Below are 22,221 nucleotides of genomic sequence, written 5' to 3' on the forward strand. Positions count from 1 at the left end.
AACCACTGCTCCACCAGAGAAGCCGTGTTGTGAATATTTTTTAAGTCGACAGGTGCCAGGCTGGAAACACCTTACCAACAGGTGGAAGGGGGAAGTGCTCTCAAGCCCCCAGGCTGGGAGGCAAGTTGCAAAAGTTCAAAGATTGGGCTGGGCAGAAACTCTGGGCCAACTGGTTAAGAGCACGGCCTTTACAGTGAGACTTCGGACCTAGGCTCCATCACTTTGAGAAACGTATTTAAACTCTGTTTCCTCATTTGAAAAAGATGGGTAAAAAATAAACACTTAATAGGATCGTTGTGCGGATTGAATGAGGAAATCTTGTACGACACTGGGAACCATCTATGGTGTATATTAAATGCTCAATACGTGTTAAGTATTACTAATAGTAAAACCTCATTATTCCAGAGGCACAAAGAGGACAAACTTTCTGCTCAGAGTCAGTATCATGTCAGGATAGGCTGTGTTCTGATACCTACACCCTGGGTCTATTCTTAGGAAGCTGCCCATAGTTCTTTTCTTCTCTGACGGGACTAATATATATATTTTTTAAAACAAGAGGAGGCCATTCCCCAGGCTTGAGAATTTCCAGGGACATTCTCAGGATCACACCCTTTTTTAGCCTCTAGTTCTACTTCCTCCAATGCCTTGCCCACCCAAGAGAGGACTCTCTGCTAGGGAAAGGGAGGACAGCCCAGCCTCTGGGGGGTACTCCTAAACTGTTGCCTTCCTGCAGTGCCTTCTCTGCTCAATACAACGGTGGGTGTCCTTTGCTCATGTCTGACATCTCGTGACCCGCACTGTCCCATCTGGGGCTCAGCACCTCAGCTGGTTCTCGGTCAACTAGGCCTCTTCACAAGGAATATTCCCCAGATCTTATGCCCTCATTCAGTACACTTCCAACATTGTCCCAGCACTCCTTCTCTCAGCACTTTATTCGGGCTGATGCACTCCTGGTATAGACAGGGTCTTGTGGAAAATGATTGTTAGCATTTACAGAGCAACTGTCCTGACCCAGGCAATCGTTGCCATATTTTACCCTCTCAACCAACCTGCAAGTTAGGATTGGAATCTCCATTTTGCAGAGGAAAAAAATCATGTGTTAATGAGTTAGAATAATTTTTTTAATACATTTATTTATTTTTGGCTATGTGGGGTCTTCGTTGCTGTGCGCAGCCTTTCCCTAGGTGCGGTGAGCAGGGGCTACTCTTCATTGTGGTGCGCGGGCTTCTCATTGCATTGGCTTCTCTTGTTGCAGAGCACAGGGTTTTAGGCGCATGGGCTTCAGTACTTGTGGCACACGGGCTTAATTGCTCCACAGCACGTGGGATCTTCCCGGACCAGGGATCGAACCCGTGTCCCCAGCATTGGCAGGTGGATTCTTAACCATTGTGCCACCAGGGAATTCCTAGAATAATTTTTACTTTATCTAACATATATGGGATCAGATAGACCAGGTTGTACAGCAAGCTGTTTTTGGTTTTTGTTTTGTTTTAATAATACTGAGGTACATAACTTAGACAGTTAACTTTTTAAAAATAAATTTATTTATTTATTTTGTTTATTTTATTTTTGGCTGCATTGGGTCTTCATTGCTGTGTGCAGGCTTTCTCTAGTTGTGAAAAGTGGGGGCTACTCTTCCTTGCGTTGCACAGGTTTCTCACTGTGGTGTCTTCTCTTGTTGTGGAGCACAGGCTCTAGGTGCGCAGGCTCAGTAGTTGTGGCAGCACATGGGATCTTCCCAGACCAGGGCTGGAACCCGTGTCCCCTGCATTGGCAGGCAAATTCTTAACCACTGCGCCACCAGGGAGGCCCTAGACATTTAACTTTTGCTTATCCTATATGTAACAATGACATCATACTGTAGTTTGGATTTGCATTTCTTAAAATACAAGTGTGATTAACCACCTCTCAAATGTTTATTGGCTTCACTTTTCTATTCTCTGGCCAAGCTAATTCTCAAGGGATCAGGGGAGCCAGCATTATTTTATGAGTCATCAGCATATAATATATAGATGGTATTCAAAGTCATGCAAGTGAATGAATGAGATTCTCCAAGGCAGTGAGTGTAGTTAGGCAGCCCTGGAGCCTTTCTACGAAGTGCCAGATAGTAAATATTTTAGGCTTTGCAGGCCATATGGTCTCACTTGTAACTATGCAACTCTGCTATTGTATGGCAAAAGCAGCAAAAGACCCTACATAAATACTATTTATGTACACTAAAATTTGAATTTCATATAATTTTTACGTGTCATACATACACTTCTTTTGCTTATTTTCTCAATTATTTTAAAAAATGTTAACAACCACCCTGCTCACAGATCCAACAAAATCTGGTAGCAGGCCAGATTTGGCCGGTGGCCCTTTTCCACCTGATAGACAATTTCTGGTCACTGATGATGACCATATGTCCAAATTGCGCTAAGGTTACCCAACAGAGACAATTTAGACAGAAGATTAGAGATTAGTTCCGCGATCCTTATTCTGCTAACAGCAGAAAGCAAACAAACAACTGTTACTGACCTTCTGCAGGTTTAACAGACTCTTTAGGTACCCCAGCCTCTGGCTATACCTGAAAATCATCCAGGTAAAAAAGACACCCAGCGACCGGAAAATGCAAGGCTTCAGGAAAAGTCATCAAATCAAGGTGGACAAAACATCGGGCAGACACTACGGAGCCCTCGGTCTTCAGGCAGAGCCGTCAAACAACGGCTCCAAAATCCAGGTTACACCTTTCCAACACGTCCCCCAGCTCTGAGCCGGCTCCTGCCATCCAGCGGGGCCGCAGACTCGTAACCACACACACACTCCCGACCCGGCCACGCTCGGAAGCCGCCGGCGCTGCGCGGGCCAGGACACCCGGTCCGACCGGAAAAGCCCCTTGTTCCGTCTCCTCCCGGTCGCCAGAAGGCGCAGAAAACCTCCCGCGGGCAGTCACGACGTCCTCCTCACGCAAGGAGGGCAAAATGAGAAAAGAGATAAGCACAGACAGGCACCAAGAAGGAAGCCTCGCTTCCGACCACCCCTACACTTCAGCGACTCAGACAACCGCTCGCACCGTGACGGGGGGGAGTCCCCGGCCCTCCCTAGGACCACGATTCCGGAGTCTCGCGGGACGTCGCTGTTCCGCACCGCTCAGGTATGGGGACATCTCGCGGGAGTTCCCCGCCGGTGCGCAAGGGTCGGGGGGCCTCGCGGCTCCGCCCCGGTATTTCCCGTCCGCCGGGCCGTTTCGCGCAGGCGCGCGCGGCGGCGGCGAGTTGGCGCGTCGCGCAGGCGGCGGCGGCATGGGGCTGAGCCGGGTACGGGCAGTATTCTTCGACTTGGACAACACGCTCATCGACACGGCCGGGGCTAGTCGGAAGGGCATGTTGGAGGTAACGTTCCGGCTACCGCTTCCCTCCGGCGAGCCCGGCGCCCCGCCCCGCGCGCTCTCTCGCCCCCTTGGGCCCCCGGCCCACTGCCCTGTCGGCTCCCTCCGCGCCGGCGCCCCTGGTCCCGGAGGCCCCTCGTGCTGGCCCGCGGCGGCGGCCCCGCTCAGAGAGCGGGGAGGCTGCAACCTGAGGGCGCTCCCAGCGCTAGGGCTCCCGGAAGGATGTCGCCAAACTGCCACGAGGGCAGAGTCGCCTCCGCACAGAAAGGCGGCCGCGCGCCAGGCGCCTGGCTTTCTGCCGGGACAGGTTTGGACCCGCCGGGACGAGGGGGCACCCGGCTCTCCGGGACTGACCGCGGGAGGATGGTCTCCCACCGCGTGCTCTTCGTTGGACCTTTGAGCCTGGACTTTATCAACTCGAGGGAGTTTTCTCCGCAGGTGTTCCTGCCGTGGGTGTGACCCTCAGTAGGTTTACTTTCACGAGGCCTTGCTCCGCCGCATCCTCCCCTTTCTGTACCTACTGATGCTCTTTCAGACCTTTCCCGTGCTGTTCAAGACCCGAAGCCACCCCTGCTTTCTTTCGTCTGCATTCAGCTTTAAAGAGAAAACTAAGGATTACCATATCTGAAAACCCCACTTTCAGAAGCTAACCTTCCAGCCCTGAGTGCCCCGTCTTCTTCATGCTTCATTAGTTAGGTTGTGTCTCCCTGGATCTTCAACCTCATCGTCCTCTTTCTTGGTGCATTCCACTCCTACTGCGTTTTCGGATCTGTCCAATACTCTTTTTTTTTTTTTTTTTTTTTGCGGTACGCGGGCCTCTCACTGTTGTGGCCTCACCCGTTGCAGAGCACAGGCTCCGGACGCGCAGGCTCAACGGCCATGGCTCACGGGCCCAGCCGCTCCGCGGCATGTGGGATCTTCCCGGACCGGGGCACGAACCCGTGTCCCCTGCATCGGCAGGCGGACTCTCAACCACTGCGCCACCAGGGAAGCCCCTCCAATACTCTATTTTTATTTGTTTGATAAAGATGTCGTTACACTCTCTTATGATACTCCATAAGCAATATAATCAGTGTTTAATCATATATAGTCAGCTTGCACATTTCTTGGGTTTGAATCTTGGCTCCACAATTTTCTCTGAGATCTCGGGCAAATAATTCAACTCAGTGCCTCAGTTTCTCATCTGTATTACAATACGACACTAGGGCCAACTTTAAAAGACTGTTTTGGGGAATTAGTTGAGATAATGTGTTTAACAGTTTAGCAGAATGATTCTCCAAAATATGCATTGGAAAAATGTTAACGATGATTTTATACAGTTATTGCAAAAAATAAAAAAAGGGCAGCAAACCTATGTCAATTTTTGAGCTAAAAAAAAATAAGCAAATGTGAATAATTCATGCAGAATCTTTTAAAATGCCCAGTACTTTAAAAAGAAAGCTTCCCTTGGACCCTTCTTTCTCCACAAGATATTACCTCTCTTGACAGCCATGTTTTTCAAGAGAAATCTGTACCATTATCTCCATGTTTCTACTTCCTGTGTATTCCCAAAACCACTGTAGTGTGTTTCTTTTTGTTTTTGCCACTAGGATGAAATAAACTCACCATCTATAGGCACCTCCCACATTGCCAGAATCCTGGACATTTTAAGTCTGTCTTAATGACTTGACCGAAGTATTATACACTGTTGACTGTCCCTTCATGCCTTTGATCTTGACCTCAGGGGCACCATCCCCTGCTATATCGTCTCCAGTATCTCTAGCTGCAAACTGTACATATTTACCTGTGTGTTTTTGGCAGGCCAAGTCCAGTGTGTTGTCATTAAGTTCTTGTTTTATTCCAATCCTTGCTATAGGCCAAGAGTTTAGGCTTTAAAATTAGACAGTTGAGTTTGAATCACAGCTCTCCCAATACCTAGGTGAAAGCACCCGAACAAGTTAGTTAACTGCTCTAAGCCTCAAATCTTTAAATAGTGATAGTTGAATAGTGAAATTAGTTCTCAAAAACCCTATCAGCTAGGTTTAATGTAATGCATGGGAAGTACATACAGTCCAGTGTTCCAGAATTATACCACCGTCCACTCTGTCACCAAGTCTGTCCTCTCCTGCACATCCCCTCTGCCCTTGTCTTAGTTAAAGGTGGACTTGTCTCTCACCTAGACTGTTACTATGGTCTTGATGCCAGGCTTACCATGTCCAGTTCATCCTCCACATTCCAACTCACATGCCCACAGCTAAATAGTGAGCTTCTTAAGAGGGAACAAACTGTCTTATTCATCACCCTGTGTTTGACACAGGGTGAATGTTGAATGGATGGATAAAAGTCCAGTTCTCTAGACTTGGTTCTCTTACCATTTGCTTTATAAATATCCTATGAAATGTGCAGAATTAACTATATGAGGATCTAGGATCGCTTTATCACATAAGAATACAACACCCACAAATGTTAGCCTATTCAAAAGTAACATCCAGCTTTCTGAATCACTCTGAAGGATTTATGAAAGGAGGAAGGGGGAAAGGTCCAGCCATTGCCTTGGGCTTGAGGAAAAGGAGTCATATACTGACTATATATCAGCTTTAATTTTTTTTCTTTTTTCAGCCTCTTTTTTTTTTTTTTATATACAATTTTTAAATGTTACTTTCCATTTACAGTTATTACAAAATATTGGCTATCAGCTTTAATTTATTTTTAAATCATCTGGGAAAGCTATTTCCACCCTCTTTCAGTGTCACTACTCAAGAGGAAGCCTTCTCCAGAAAACTGGGGTTTCTCAGAGAACAAAGCAAAAAAGATTTCTGCATTTTTGAGTTTGCTTTCTAATGGGTATTACAGTGAACATAATAAATGTGCTTTTATTTGTAAGTGTGTCAGAAAAAGTGGAGGGGAGAAAGAATTGCATTTTTAAAATAGGTTCTTCAGGGCCTCCCTGGTGGCGCAAGTGGTTGAGAGTCCGCCTGCCGATGCAGGGGATACGGGTTCGTGCCCCGGTCTGGGAGGATCCCATATGCCGCGGAGCGGCTGGGCCCGTGAGCCATGGCCGCTGAGCCTGCGCGTCTGGAGCCTGTGCTCCGCAACGGGGGAGGCCACAACAGTGAGAGGCCCGCATACCGCAAAAAAAAAATAAAATAAAATAAAATAAAATAGGTTCTTCAGATTAGGCCACATAGAGTAGATGATGTTTGAACAAAGACTTGAACTAAAAATAACAGGAGGGCTGCTTAAATTGTTAGTCTGTATGCAACCATCACGTTTTGTGAGCATGTATTTTTTAAAATAGTTTTATTTAGGGCTTCCCTGGTGACGCAGTGGTTGAGAGTCCGCCTGCCGATGCAGGGGACACGGGTTCGTGCCCCGGTCTGGGAAGATCCCACATGCCTTGGAGCGGCTGGGCCCATGAGCCATGGCCGCTGAGCCTGCGCGTCCGGAGCCTGTGCTCCGCAACGGGAGAGGCCACAGCAGTGAGAGGCCCGCGTACTGCAAAAAAAATAAATAAATAAAATAGTTTTATTTAGAATTCAGCCACTTCATATCTTTATCATATTTGTAATATGGTTCCCACACTGGCCCTCAAAAAGTCTTTTTAAATCACAGCTAAACACTAGTACTAATGGTATTTAAGTCTGGGTCCAGAAAGTAGGAAGTAGAACAGAGTTTCCTTTTTGTTTGTGTTGAGATAGAGCCTTAAATAGAGTTTTGAAGTAGATGGAATTTGAGTTTATATTGTGTCTAGAAACTGATCTCCCCTCTCTCACTATCTTAGCTCTCCCTTCTTGAGGCCTGTACGTGCCTAGTGGGCTCATTCTACTCAGAATCCTTTTCAGGCCTGACTTACCCTTACGCAAAATGTTGTCACAGCTCTAAATTAGAGACCTTTTCCCTCCATCCCCAATTAAATTTAGACTCCCATTCTCTCAGTGCAGGTGTTAGGAGAGTTTGCACCAGTAATGTGGACTAATTCACCTTAGGTATTATTTCTGTTTGAACTAATATTAATATGTGAATGACTGATAAACATCTTTCCCAAAGCTGTTAATATTAAAATTCCACTTGTTGTTCCAAATGAATATGTGATTAGTTTGTGACAAAATGGCAAAGTTAATTCAGGGAATGTAATGGGAGGCAGTTTTGAAACTTGGGAGCAATGTACCTCTATAAGAATCTCCCCTTTAAGGTGAGCTAATCTGCTTTTTCAGATCCCAAGAATGTGCTTAACAAACTGCCAATTGCAGTTTATAGGAAACTGGATCTTTATTGGGAGCTTTCATTTATGAACTGTGAGCCAGTTCCTGTTGAATCACAAGTACTGTGGAGTCCTAGAGGCCTGTGTCCTTTTATTGTGTAGCAGTAGTGTTGCTAAAACTGTACAGTGACCTTCAATCATAGCTCAGGAGTAATTCAGTTGCCATTGCTAGAAAAGATGGTGACATAACTATGGAGATTGAAAAGGCTTGATTTGTTCATTGGAATTTAGCTTTATAAAGCAAGAAATTTCTAAGTTTTCCCTTCACCTAAAATTCTTAGGGCTGGTTTATTTTTCTCCGACTAGTAAGACTTTTCTTAACTATTACGTTTTGTGATTAACACAAATACCTTGAAAAATATTTCCTTTACCTTTGGTGTGGTTTTTATACTCTAGAGGAAGAATGTGTCTCTTCAGCTCTTTCCCCTTTTCAGTAGGTGAATTGAGTGTCTGGTGTGAGTAGCAGATCATTTATTCCCTATAGAGTTTAGGGTAACAATTTAACTTGACTTTGACTGCTTCACTTCAACAACAGAAAATCTTTAGCCCCAACTGTGTGCATTGCCCTCATCCTCAAAGATCCAAAATTGCCTTGGCATGGTCGACTGTCCCAGATGTCCCTGGGACAGGCGGCTTCAAGTGCAAGCAGTTCACTTGGAAGGCGACCCTAGGAAGCACTGTAGGGGGTGGTGGAGTCAGACAGGGAAGGGAAGGAATCTAATACAGGCTGTGTTCATGAGCAGGGAACTGTGGGAACGGTTGGGGACTCTGGGAGACACATGTAGACATACTTTACTTGTCCCTTCCAAGGGGCAAACCCACCAGTATCTGCTGCTTATTGGTTGAGACCTGCTCCTTGGGCTATACTCTGGCTCCAGCCTATGTGCATGGGTGCCCCTATGGCGAGAATAAGCTCCCAGGCAGAGAAGCCCAAGCACTTGCAGTATGAAGCCTTTGGCATGTATGGGCATAAGGGTGCCAAGGGAATTTCGGTAGCTACAGCCCACCCAGCCTCATCTTTAGCACTCGCCCTCACTTGCCTTCCATTGTGGCTGAACTCAGCTTCTTGCCTTTCCCAGTTCACAGAATTCCAAGTACTGTGTCTTTGTGCTGTTCCTTCTGTCTAGAATGATTTTATCCTCCTCCCGTCCCCACCTTTGGGCTTGGCAACGCCTTGGTTTAAATGTTCCTTCCTCTGCCCTCCTTACCCAGCAACCCTGGGGTTGCTCCTTACATTTTATTTCCAGTTTTTTGTGTGACTGTCAAGGCACTCAACCCAGCATTTGTGGTGGTTATTTTCCCCACCAGATAAGTTCATGAGGACAAAGGGTCCAGTCTCCAGTGCCGAATACATAGTATAAAGGCAAGCATGTGGCCTGTGGAGTTAGGCAACTATGGGCTTAAATCTCAGCTGGGGCAAGTTATTTATCAGTTCTAAACTTCCATTCCCTCATCTCAGAAAGGAAATTCCCTTGCAGAGTTGTAGGAAAGATTAGAAATAATACATGTGAGTACTGAGCATAATGCCTTGCCACATTAGCATCTTGGTAAGAAGATAGGCCAAAGGGATAAGAACCTAATCTAATAAAAAGTCAAGATAAAGAGCTGTGGGAACATAAGAAGGATTATGATAAGGGATTCAGAACCAGTGTGACCAAGAGGGAGACTCAGAACTACTTGATGTTTTTTATCTGGAATCCTAAGTTTGGAAGAAGCACCGTCATTAAACTGCTGAGGTCACAGAACATGCCTGATTCCATTAGAGCTACATATACATGTTTTTAAAAGTACAGAATTAGGTCCCCTTTAGGACCTAATTTAGGCCTTCAGAACGTAAAATGGATAAGATGAGGAAAGGTTATGTGAACTAGCGTTATTTCTGGGAAGAGTCTAAATATCAGTTGTTAGAAATTTTTTGTTTTACTAAATATAAGCACAGTTTTATTTTCATGTCTTCGTGACCAGAATGAAAGGTGGTAGACTTAAACTGACAAATGAGGGATTTTTATTTTATATATATATATATATTTATATATATATATATATATATATATATATATATATAAAGAATCTTCTTAGAAAAAATTGGTTAAAAAATATGAATGAGTTGTCTAGAAAGGTTGGGAAATCTTCACTCTTGTGTTCTTTAAAAATAAGACCAATCCCCAACAGAAATGGTGTGGTAATAGAGCTTCCTTAAGACAGAGGAGTGGAGTTAGAATCTGTCTGTGCTCTGGGTTTATAGGCTCACAGGGTAAGTATTAAAGACATGAAGTATGTTGATGGAGTTGTTTTCCTTTATTTAGGTGATAAAGCTCTTACAATCAAAATACCATTACAAAGAAGAGGCTGAAACCATCTGTAACAAAGTTCAAGTTAAGCTCAGCAAGGAATGTTTTCATCCTTCTAAAAGCTGCATTACTGACCTCAGGACTTCACACTGGGAAGAAGCAATCCAGGAAACAAAAGGTGGTGCAGCCAATAGGAAATTAGCTGAAGAATGTTATTTCCTGTGGAAATCTACACGTTTACAGCATATGACATTAGCAGAAGATGTCAGAGCTATGCTCACTGAACTTCGAAAGGAGGTCCGCCTACTTTTATTAACAAATGGAGAACAACAGACCCAGAGGGAGAAGATCAAGGCTTGTGCCTGTCAGTCCTATTTTGACGCTATTGTTGTAGGTGGAGAGCAGAAAGAGGAGAAACCGGCACCTTCCATATTTTATTACTCCTGTGACCTCCTTGGAGTGCAGCCTGGGGACTGTGTGATGGTTGGTGACACGCTAGAAACCGATATACAAGGAGGCCTCAATGCAGGGCTGAAGGCAACAGTCTGGATAAATAAAAATGGAATGGTGCCGTTGAAGTCATCCCCCAGGCCGCATTATATAGTTTCTTCTGTGCTAGAGTTACCTGCTGTCTTACAAAGTATAGACTGCAAAGTCAGTGTGTCTGCTTAAAGCACAGAAAAGGGTATGCTTACGAATTTTAGGGTCAAATTACCGGGTTTGAACTAAGAAAAGTTAAGTCATTCTATGACCCAGTTCTAAGGATAATTATACTTGTCATGTAATGGCCAACCAACCATTGACTGGTATTTATATCTGGAAATCCAGAGTACATTATTATAAGTTATTTTTAGTAGTGTAACCCAGAAAACTTGAGGAAGTATATTTGTCAATCTGTGGCTTGAGATTTTTTTAAAAAATTATTTTGTTAATCTCTTAGCATCTTGGATCTATGAAGATACCAAGGAGGATAACTTATACATGGATGCACAAATACAGATTTTATGTTTTGGCTTAAAAATAGGTATTTTTTTTAAAATAGTTATTCTAAAACATATATACTAGAGATTTATTAGAGCAGTTGGATCTGGTTAATATAAGTACCAACTCGCAAATCAAGGCATTTCACAGTGAAATTATTTTCATATTTTCTGTTTCAAGAACATGCACCATAGTTTTGCCTACTTTGAACGTATACTTCTCTTATGAATCTAATTTTTATGCATTACCTTTGGGGTGGGGGGGGATAATTTTCCTATGGTATGTACATGACCAATAACTTCCTCCAGTAAAAAAGCTGTTAAAATCAGCATATGGTGCTCCTTTTCCATTACATTTTCACATCTTTCCAGGGTGAGCTTATAGGTTCCTGTTAGTCTTTACCTCTTATGGAAGTACTTTTACTATCTTTTCCCAGGTACGCACTGAGGTTGAGGGACCAGTCTGTCTTGCTGTGGATGAGTGCAAGCCACATGGCCCCAGAAGTCACTTTCCTGGAAGTTGCCTTGGTGTGGCCTAATCATGCTGCCCGCATCTGTTGTCTGCTGACTGGAGAGTTTCACCCATATGATGAAAACTAATAGAAAATTAGGTTTTGCTATGAACCATTTCCAGAGTGCCATTTTAATACTTGACTGGCTCTTTTTGGTGTTACCATCTGCCTTAAGTCTCCTGTTTTTCAAATTTTGGGAACTATGTCATTGTTTCACAAATTTCTATATCCATTTCAGAGTTTGCTTTGAGCTTAGTAATTAAAACTCCATAGGGAGGCATCTTACAACTAGAAAAATTTCTCAAGACCATTAAGGCTAGAAAGTCTCTTGATTTCACCAGCCAAACTTAGAGTAAAATGGTTAATTAAGGAAAAAATAAATAATGATTAGGGTTGTTATTTGGTAGGGTGTTTTTTTTTTTTTAACTTTTGTATAGGAAACTACTAGTGTAAGATGTTCGTTAGTTGGGGTATATTTAGCTACGGCTCCTTCAAGTATTCTACAAAGAACAGGATTCTCTGCCATTGTGCATGTGCCTGTTGCACTTCTCACTCTTAATTTTTAAAAATGTGACTGTGCCCTTGACTGTTCGCTCTGAAGCTGCACGTTTGTGGACAGGGAATGTTTGTGTATAGCTCTTCCAGGTACGGTGTCCATGTGACTTCAATTATATTGTAGCTATTTGAAAATTGTTAAGTTGGAGGATGTTGACAGGAAAATAGTTGTGTGCATGATTTCTCCAGTGGGCTGAGTGTGATGCTGAGAGCTTGACCTTTCAGCTCACCCACAGGATGGGTCTAGACATGGCACGTTCACTGTGCTCACTGAGAAGGCTCATTGCTCCCAGATCACGGCAGCAGATCTCCTAGGATGTTATGTGAGCAGTTCGTCAGCAAAAGTGATCTGGCGGGGAATGAAATAATTGAGTTTTTTGTAATATAATATTACATTCCATTTGCACTTTTCCTTAGGGAAGAACTTTGTGGTTTTCTGCCTTCTGAGTGGAATGTTACAGAAGATACTAAGAACTCTTGGAATAGACCTATTTTATTAATAATGTTTTTGTTTTAGAATAATATTTTGTTTTTCATGGTTTCCCATACTCCTAGAAAGCCATAAATTCTCAGTTGTGCGGAGGCTCTCTCAAACACTCATTACAGAGGAAGGCCTAGAGTAGACACGAGTGGACGCTGCCCCTGGAACACTGACACAATGATGGATGTTTTCTGGTTCCATACACATGTCCACCCACTGGTGCATGAACATCTTAGATATGGTGGTGCCCAGGACCCAGCAAGTGTGAATATTGTGGGAAAGACAGTTTTCTTAGTTACAGAGGTACTTGGTTTAGCACTTTCATATTTCCTTGCAACCCACAATAGGAAACATTTTCTGTCACAATCCATTAAACACATTTATAGTGAACATTTAGTTAATATCAGTGTGTGTATATTAAATATATATTTAACAAAACTACTTCCTTGCTATGCGTGATGCTCAGGTTTTTTTCATTCCATCATTTTTTAAATTGGGGAATATATTTTTTTCATTTTTGAACAAGTACTTGTGGTACTTGTACAAGTATATGTGGTACACAAGTCAAAGAATGAAAACATGAATAGCAAAAAGTCCGTCTCATCTCTTTTCCAGCAACCCACCTGCCCTAAAGGCCTCTGCTGTCAGCAGTTTCCTGTGTATCTGCATATATAGGTAGGTATGAGTATATAGAATTCCTCTGATTCAGGCAGGTTTTTATTCCTGCTTTTCAGTTTTGGGAGGCAGTGATCTTGCTAAGAAACTGATTTAAAAAGTTAGGAAGCTTCTGTGCGTCGTTCATGTTAGGAGCATACATCTTTGATCTCAGCCATCCACTGTTGTTGATAAAGGTGATGGTTCCATTCGCTTTCACTGGGCCAGTTGTTCACTTTGAGGTCAGTGCAGCTGTGAAGCCCTTGCTTCTGCCCCAGTCTCATTGCCCTCTTCTGGTACCTATCACCACCCTGGAGATTCCCTTTGCCTCTTAGGTTGGATGTCCTGTGCCCTGTGTATTCCCTTTTTTGATTTGTTCCCCCTTTGGTGGCGTGCATCCTTGAGTAGTTTCCCTATAAATGTGAGAGATAAAAATATTCAGATCTTAAGTGTCTGAAAACGCCTTTATTCTCTTCTCCCATCATTGATAGTTTAACAGCATGTAGTTGGATATCATTCAGAATTTCAAAGGCATTGCTCTGTGGTCTAGCAGCCACTTTAAGTGACAATTTTCTTTTTCTCTTGAAGCTCTTAGAACTTTGGTTTTTCCCCTGTGGTCCATAATGATGTATCTTGTTATGCTTTCATGCTCTACTCTTGGCACTCTTGAACCTTTCCCAACAAAACCTTATGCTCTTTGTCCTGGAAAAATGTAATTACTTAATTGATAGTTGCTTCGCCACTGTGTTTCCTGCTTCCTTTTTCTGGAGCTCCTACTATTCGGGTGTTGGACCTCCTCTACTGACCTTTCACTTTCTTTTCTTTTCTCTCCTATTTTTCCATATCTTATTTAGTCCTATAATGCTTTTTGGAAGGTTTCTTCAACTTTACCTTTCAATCCTATTGAATTTTTTTTCCTGCTTGGCATCATGTATTTCAATATCCAAGTTTCTTCAATTTTCTAAATGTTCCTTCCCTTTTTAAAAAAAAGTTTGTGTTGGAGTATAGTTGATTTACATGAATGTTCCTTCTTAACGGTCTTTTATTTATTTATTTTTTTGGCTGTGTTGGGTCTTCATTGCGCGCAGGCTTTCTCTACTTGTGGCGAGCGGGGGCTACTCTTCGTTGCAGTGCGCAGGCTTCTCATTGCAGCAGCTTCTTGTTGCGGAGCACGGGCTCTAGGCATGAGGGCTTCAGTAGTTGCAGCACGTGGGCTCAGTAGCTGCGGCATGCAGGCCCTGATTAACATTCATTTTTGTTTTGAGTGGAATATTACCTCTCAAAAATTTTTTTAAAGTTTTTGAAGAATCCATGGAATCCACTGTATCTTCCATGTTGCTCTGATCTGTTTATTTGGGTTTATTTGTTCACCTTCGAGGCTTTCCTTAAATGCCTAGTGAACCATGTTTATCACAAGAGAAAGGATGGAAATGCTGATTGGAAGCTCTGCACGAGTGGCTGGGTCTTGTAAACTCAGAGGTTCCTTTTCTATAGAGTATCTGGGTAAGCAGTTATATGAAGAACCCCTGGGGTCAGTGTCTGAAGGTCTTTCCTCTTGATCTAGCTCCCTAGCGAAGAACCTCTGACTCCTGACTGAGGGTAGAGGTCTGATGTCAGCACCTGGGAGCTGAGTGGGAAGGAGGTGTGTGGTGGGGGGAGAGGCATATGGTCACTTAATCCCTGTTCCTGGTTGTACCTGAGCCCAGTTGTGTGTGCTCTCTCCCGGTCTAGAGACCCTCTGTTTTACTCTTTCCATAGAAGCATTGTGACTTCTGTTGAATGAGGACTTCAGGTTGGAGGGGGCAGGGGTCTAGGGATCTATTGGTATTTGCATGTTTTCTTTCTTTTTCTTTTTTCTTTTGGCCACACCGCGTGGCTTTCAGGATCTTAGTTCCCTACCCAGGGATCGAACCCGGGGCCCTGGCAGTGAGAGCACCGAGTCCTAACTGCTGGGCCGCCAGGGAACTCCCTCCATTTGTATTTGGAACACTTTTACCCCATCCTCCTTACCTCAGCTCCCTCTTCTCCTTCATGACTGAGGCATCTGGTGGTATCAGTGCCTGAATCTTTGGAGGAGTCACTGTGCACCTCATGATTTCTCAGCGTTTAGAAAAGCTGGTCTAGACTCAGCTTTCTTGAATCTACTAACTCCTTTGCCACTTGTCCATATGCTTTCTGGCTTCCACAGTTTTGTTGTCAGCGCCTGTTTTCCTGGTTTGTGTGTTTAAATTCCTTTATGATAGTTTCCATTGGGTTTGGGGTAGAAGCAATATTAGATGGGTACTTCCTCTTTTGCCTTTGTTGTGGAAGCTGTTCTCTTCTAGTCTGTGTTCAATGTAGGTCAAGTGCCTGTGCCTCATAGTCACTACCCACAGCTTGAGAAAGGCTGCTCATTTGAAATGGAGATTTACAGCATGCCCACAACTTTTTTTTTTAATTATATATGCAGCTTATTTCTTAAGATCTTTTCCCGAACTTCCTTATTCTCTGTATTCTTGTATACAGCATTCCTTCTCTGACTTTCATCATCATGGTGGGTCTCCTTATGTTCTATGTTTCTGAATTTTCAACATTGCTTGTACATAGATATTTATTTTGATTGGCAACTCTGTTCCTATGATCACTTCTAAGATGTAAACTCAGATTTCTTTATAATAAAATCCTTCTGAGCACAGTACATTCAATTTATACTTTTACAATGAAGTTTAACAGTATAGGGGATTCCCTGGCAGTCCAGTGGTTAGGACTTGGTGCTTTCACCGCTGGGGCCTGGGTTCAATCCCTGGTCAGGGAACAAAGATCCTGCAAGCCTCGCAATGTGGCCAAAAAAAAAAGTACAGAAAAGTCACATGACCTTGATGGGTCAAAGCATATTTTTTTTAACCAGTCTTCACATATGTGACATTGACAATACAGTTATTTCCATGGATTTCTTGGAAGATGTTATGATTTTTTTTTTCTGGGCATCAGCCTGACCTATGGAAAAGATCCTCAACCCAGGCTTTTTTAAAGTGACAGATGATAAATGACTTAATTTACTGAAACGGGAATGAAGAGCGCGACTGCATTATGGATACAGAGTTTCTTTCTGGGATGATGAAACTTTTCTAGAACTAGATAGTGCTGATGGTTTCACAGCATTTTGAATGTACTAATGCCCCTAAATTGTACAATTTTAAATGATTTAAAAGTTAAATTTTATGACGGTTTATTTGTTGGTTTATATCACCCATATTATACTTGCTGAGTTCCTAATAATTAGAGATGTGTGTTTAATCTTTTTGTACATCTCCCAAGTTTGAAATCTGTGCTTGAAAACATAATAAAGTAAATAAAATAATAGTTGGCAAAATACACTTTGAAAATCACACATATGGTGCTTCACTGAGTGTCCAGCAGATGTCATTGAAATAAGATATTTACAGTGCTCCTCTGAAAACAGCGCTGTTGTTACATTTAACTCCTTGGAATGAGCAAAGTTTGTGGAAATTCAGTGGGTTGACTCCTCCCTTAACGAATGATAAACAACATGGAGCCAAAGTAAGAACAGTCGGTACACTGGGTACACACCGCAGCTGGTGAGACAGCCCGTCTACCACAGCATGAGAGGGGGGCCACATCCAGTCCCCCTCCCCCAGCTCTGCCAGATTCCCTGCTTGCCCAGTGTTAACTCCCGAGTCAAGTGTCGGATAGTGTGGCAGATGAAAGAAAATGCAGGCGCCACGTTTGAAACACCCGGTAGTCAGACATAAAAACTAAAGAACTTAGTAGGAAACATGCATGTAACCAGCATGCTGAGCAGGGAGGACACTGGGATGTAATCATAATGAAACTTCCCTGTCACTTATTGTTCCTTTAGCCTCGACTCAGGGGCGAAGCTTTCTCCCTGCCAGTGGGCAAAGACCAGATGGAAACTCAGACATGGAGAATGTCCAGCCTAACAGATTAGTCCACACTGCCATGTTTGGTCAAGAGCAGGCTGGGGGCTGCAGGATGGTGGAGGAGGATGGTGTGAGGACAGGGTGGTTGTCGCTTAGCTGGAGCCTGCTACCGTCCTGAGTTGGCTCTGAGGCCTGCAGGCCTCACAGATTTTCTCACGTGACTACCTTGTGGGCACTGCCAGGGCCTCTGGAGGCCCCCGCTGGGCTCCTCCAGCTGCTGCTCCTGGGCCCCTTCTCCAGTGGGCTGCCTGCCTGGCCCTGGTTATCTGGCAGGCCTTTTCACCACTGACTCTCACCAGTGGGATCCCCTTCCTCTCCCAGGCAGTCCTCCTGGGATGAGAAGGACTCTACGTGGGTCCAGATCAGCCTCTTTCCCATGTCCTTGCCCCAGCATTAGTGAGAGTGGAGTTACACTCCCACCCACATCCCTCCACTGTGCTGGCTACCCTGCTAGGACCCTTGAACTTGCATGCTTTCCACAGTAAGTGCATGTCAACCTGTCTCTCTGAGTTTTATCGTTGGATCCCACTCTCTAAGTTTGAGGTCAAGGAGATAGTTCCTCTGCCACTCCCCAAGGTGATGGGACGGGCTGCAGTAGCTCTCTCCAAAGGAACCCCATAAATTCCCTTCCACCTCCATCTCTACTTTCTCAACTCTTATGTTTGTGAAATGGGTGAGGGAACTCAAATTCAGGAAACAAGTTCTTGACTAATTACCTTGAGAACTTCAGGGAGTCTCACGCTCACTTTGGTGTCTATTAATCTACTGAGTTAGATCACAGTTTCAACTTTAATATCCTGGAACATAAGGAAGAGGGAGTATAGTGCAAAACAGATGAACACTTCCTTTGTTTTTTATGTTTTTGGCTGAGCAGCTTGCGGGATCTTAGTTCCCCGACCAGGGATTGAACCCGGGCCCTCAGCAGTGAAAGCGCAGCATCCTAACCACCAGGGAATTCCCAGATGAGCACTTCCTAACAGAATATCAAATAAGGGAGCTACCGTGTGGTGGCTTCATTGAGGATGCGAGCTGGGTATTGTAGGATGTAAAATATTTGGCTGTGCTGCGCAGCATGTGGAATCTTAGTTCCCTGACCAAGGGTCGAACCTGCACCCCCTGCATTGGAAGCATGGAGTCTTAACCACTGGACCGCCAGGGAAGTCCCCTTGAAGGATGTAAATATTTGGGGCAAAGAAAGGAGAGAACATTTACAGAGAGAATTCAGTTCAACACCAAGTTATTGGACCCCTCCTGAGTGCCAGGCACTGAACGCTAAGCAATCAGGAGGAGTTCACAGTCTCCAAAGAAGGAAAATGATCAGCCTGGCTGAAGAAAGGGACCTCAGTAGGGATTGGTTACAAATGAAATTTGGACAGGTAGGAAGGACAGTCCTGGATGTGAGGCTCAGGGGTGGGGAGAGCATTGTCACCAACGTTTTAGAAAAGGAGGGGTAAAACTTGTGTGTGTGAGTTTATGGGTTTGTGTGCATGTGTGTAATGGGACAGATGAGTGTGTGTGGATATGGGGGTATGACTAGTGGGGTAAAAGTGTATGTGTCTGTGTGTAGAGGTGCATATATGTGAAGTGGGTTGCATATATGTAGTGTATGTACATATATGTAGAAGGGGTGTAGATATGTGTGCATAGTGAGGTGTGTGTGTAGTGGGGTGTGTGTGAGTGGTGGGGAGTGAATACAGTGGGTGAGTGTGCATGGGTGTGTGAGGCGTATGCGTGCAGTGGGCTGTGTTCATGTGTATATGTGAGTAGTGGGGTGTGCAGGGGGTTTTGTGTGTATGTAGTAGGCTGTGTGTAAGCATTGGTAACTGGGGTAGGAGTGTGTGTGAGCACCATGTGTGCTGAGTACTGCAGTATATGTGTGTGAGTCGTATGTGCAGTGCATTGCTTATCAGTGGGTTGTGTGAGTAGTGAGGTACGTGCAGTGGGAGGTGCTTGGTGGAATCATGTGAGTGGTGGGGTGTGTATGTTTTGGGGTTGTGTGAGGAGAGAGGTTGCAGGTGGGGGTGTGAGTAGTGAGTATGCATTTGCCTAGTGGGGTATCTGTGTAGTGGGCTTGTGTGTAGTGGGGTGTGTAGGTGGTGTGGGGTATGACTAGTGGGGTGTGTGTGTGTGTCGTGCTGTATTGTTAACAGTGTGTGTGTGGTGGCCGAACAAGAACAACGTGAGAAAGAAATGGTTCCTTTACCGGGTTAATACATGCCTGGGTGAGAGAGACAGACACAGAGAGAGAAAGGCTGGGAATCTCCTTTAAGATGTGGACCAGGGATGCCAATTATTTCTTTGCCAGTCTTTTCCTCTGAACCTCCAAAGCTCCTTCTTACAGGGACTCCTGTCCTTGGCTTCTTCTCTGAACTTCTCTGGCTGGGGAGGTGGGGGGAGTCGGCAGCCACCAAGTGAGCCCAACTGTGAAGGTCAGATTCTTCTTACAATTTGGGACTGAGAGGGTCTAGTTTGGGGGTTCCACTCATGAATGCCCATGGGAGCCAGGCCAGCCTGAGCAGGAGCCAGGGGGGCTAGGGTGAGGGCACAGAGGTGGTGTGGACTGTAGCAAACCCAGAAGGGGGTGACCTGCAGGAGGGCCCTGATCATCAAGCCAAGCAAAACAGGTCTGAGGCGAAACCACGGGCCCCAGGATTGTGAACTCAGCACATTCCACTCTCTTGAGTGAACGCTTAAAAGAGCGAATGAAGCAAAACCACAGAAAAAGAGAAAGTGGGTCCATGGAGAGAGAAGAGAAAGAATTACGTATGTAAGGAGAAGGAGGGTGAGGGACCTTCAGGTGAGGAGAGGTGTGCGCACTGCATTGTGTTTCCCCAAATTTCATATGTTGAAGCCCTAACCCCTAATGTGACTATGTGGAGACAGGGTCTTTAAAGAGGTGATTCAGGGGACTTCCCTGGTGCTCCAGAGGCTAAGACTCTGCGCTCCCGATGCAAGGGCCTGGGTTCGGTCCCTGGTCAGGGAACGGGCTCCCACATGCTGCAACTAAAGATCCTGCCCACGGCAACAAAGATCCCACATGCTGCAACTAAGACCCGGCACAGCCAAATAAATAAATATTATAAATAAAACAGAGGTGATTCAGATTAAATGAGGTCATAAGAGTGCACCCTTAATCCGATAGGACTGGTATCTTTATAAGAAGAGGCAGGGACATGCATGCCCTCAGAGGAAAGGCCACATGAGGACACAGGGAGAGGACAGCCATCTACAAGCCAAGGAGAGAGGCCTCAGGAGACACCAACCCTGCCAACACCTTGATCTTGTACTTCCAGCCTCCCATAGTTGTGAGGCAATAAATTCCTGTTATTTAAGTCACCCAGTCTGTGATATTTTGTTAACGGCAGCCTGGACAGATTAATACAGGAGGTAATAGCTATTAGACTTGCAAGACTTGGTTATTGTATCATTCAGCCAGCGAACATTTGAGCAGTGCACACACATACACACACACACACACCAGGTGTGTGTGTGCGTGCAGTGGGGTGCCCTGGGCACTGAGTCCACAGCAGGGAAACAAAGGAGCCCAGCTCTATTCTCGTGGAGCTCACAGGCTTGAAGCATGTGGGATACTTCATGGAAACTTTCAGTATATTCCCTCTGTTACGAAAGCCCCAGTGTGTGAACAGGACTGCGGGCTCTCAGTGATTCCCAGCCAAGACAACAGCCCAGAGGCCCTGGACCACTTCTGGGTGTTCTGTCCAGTGGATGCTTGGGGCTTGGGGCTTTACTCCACTGGGGTGCAATCTAAACTCTTCAGGAGCCAAAACTAACCCAGGGTTCTGGGCCCTCAGGAGCCTTGACTGTAGGCAATCATACATGCCTTTAAAGGGAAACTTTATTCTAAATGAGAAAATTCCAGGAATAAAAGAAAAAAATCCCATAGCAAGAACATCTTAGATTCCCTCAGTTCTCAGTTACTTCCTTTACCTTTTTCTCTAGAAATTAAAGATCTTTAAAATTCAATTGAGTAAATTTAATGATTTTATTGGCTTTAAAGTGATTCATAAATCGGGCAGCATCCAGTCCAGCAGATAGAAAAGGGCTCCCAAGTGTTGTACAAGGTGGGAGATTCTTATAAACCAAAGTGAGTGGGAACAAGGAAGTTATCCTGGGCATTTGCTGATTGGCTAAGTAGGGTTCCTTCCTTCTGTGGAGCAAAGGGCAGTCTTAGAGCAGCTCAGGTAACTTGTGCCAGGCAGGGAAGTGTGATTGGTGGACCCAGGCCTGCCTTTTCTGGGAGAGCTGAGCCTTAGCTAAGTTTTGGTTTGCTGATGTGGGGCTTAGCATGAGCAACTCCATCTTGGGCCTAATCTGGTTACTTTAACGCCTTCAAACTGGAGTAATTTCTAAAACATGTTCTTCTGTCAACAGCATTTTGATTCAAGATGATAAGTATATTTTGACTTACTGTGGTTAAAAGATAAACTGAGGTATATTAAAAATTTTAAGTTTATTTGAGCAAAAATTGATTCAAATCAGGCATCACCAAACTGGAAGTGGTAGGAGTGCTCCACTGACAAGAGCTGGGGAAAGACTTTTATAGAGAAGATGTGGAAGCAAAGCAAGAAAATTATTTGATTGGCTATAGTGTTAAGTGGTTGACTTATTTGGGAAAGCCTGGTTGGCTGTTTGTGATTGGTTGTCCTTAGGTGTTGATTTCTTAACCTTGAGGCATTTCAGGCTTAGGTTTTGGTTTGTTTACATAGGCTGCTAAGGCATTAGAACCACCTCAGTTTATTTACTTTTATTTAATTTAAATTTAATTTACTTTTTAAAATTTATTTATTTATTTATTTATTTTGATTGAGCTGGGTCTTAGTTGCAGCATGTGGGATCTTCATTGTGGCATGCGGGATCTTTAGTTGTGCCATGCGGACTTCTTAGTTGCAGCATTCAGACTTCTTAGTTGCAGCATGTGGACTTCTTAGTTGTGGCATTTGGAATCTAGTTCCCTGAACAGGGATCAAACCCTGGACCCCTGCACTGGGATTGCAGAGTCTTACTCACTGGACCACCAGGGAAGTCCCTTAATTTCCTTTAAGTAGGAGACATCAGTATGAACTCATATTCAGTTTAATAGGTAAATTGAGATAGATAGATAGATAGATAGATATAGATAGATAATTTGTAATTATGTTAGTATGCACGGGTCATTATACTTACATATATTACCTGA

The 22,221-nt window shown here is 44.3% G+C and overlaps 1 protein-coding gene across 1 annotated transcript; it reads left to right on the forward strand.

Moving 5' to 3' along the window:
* Positions 1 to 3,230: 3,230 nt before the first annotated feature.
* On the forward strand, positions 3,231 to 16,416 carry NANP (N-acetylneuraminic acid phosphatase). The gene is made up of 3 exons (XM_060078401.1): positions 3,231 to 3,374; positions 9,917 to 10,586; positions 11,319 to 16,416. The coding sequence occupies exons 1-2, from the start codon at positions 3,285 to 3,287 to the stop codon at positions 10,571 to 10,573; spliced, it is 747 nt and encodes a 248-aa protein (XP_059934384.1). The 5' UTR covers positions 3,231 to 3,284; the 3' UTR covers positions 10,574 to 10,586; positions 11,319 to 16,416.
* Positions 16,417 to 22,221: the final 5,805 nt, after the last annotated feature.

This window comes from Mesoplodon densirostris, chromosome 16 (genome assembly GCF_025265405.1).
Source record: "Mesoplodon densirostris isolate mMesDen1 chromosome 16, mMesDen1 primary haplotype, whole genome shotgun sequence".
Classification (NCBI taxonomy): Eukaryota; Metazoa; Chordata; class Mammalia; order Artiodactyla; family Ziphiidae; genus Mesoplodon; species Mesoplodon densirostris.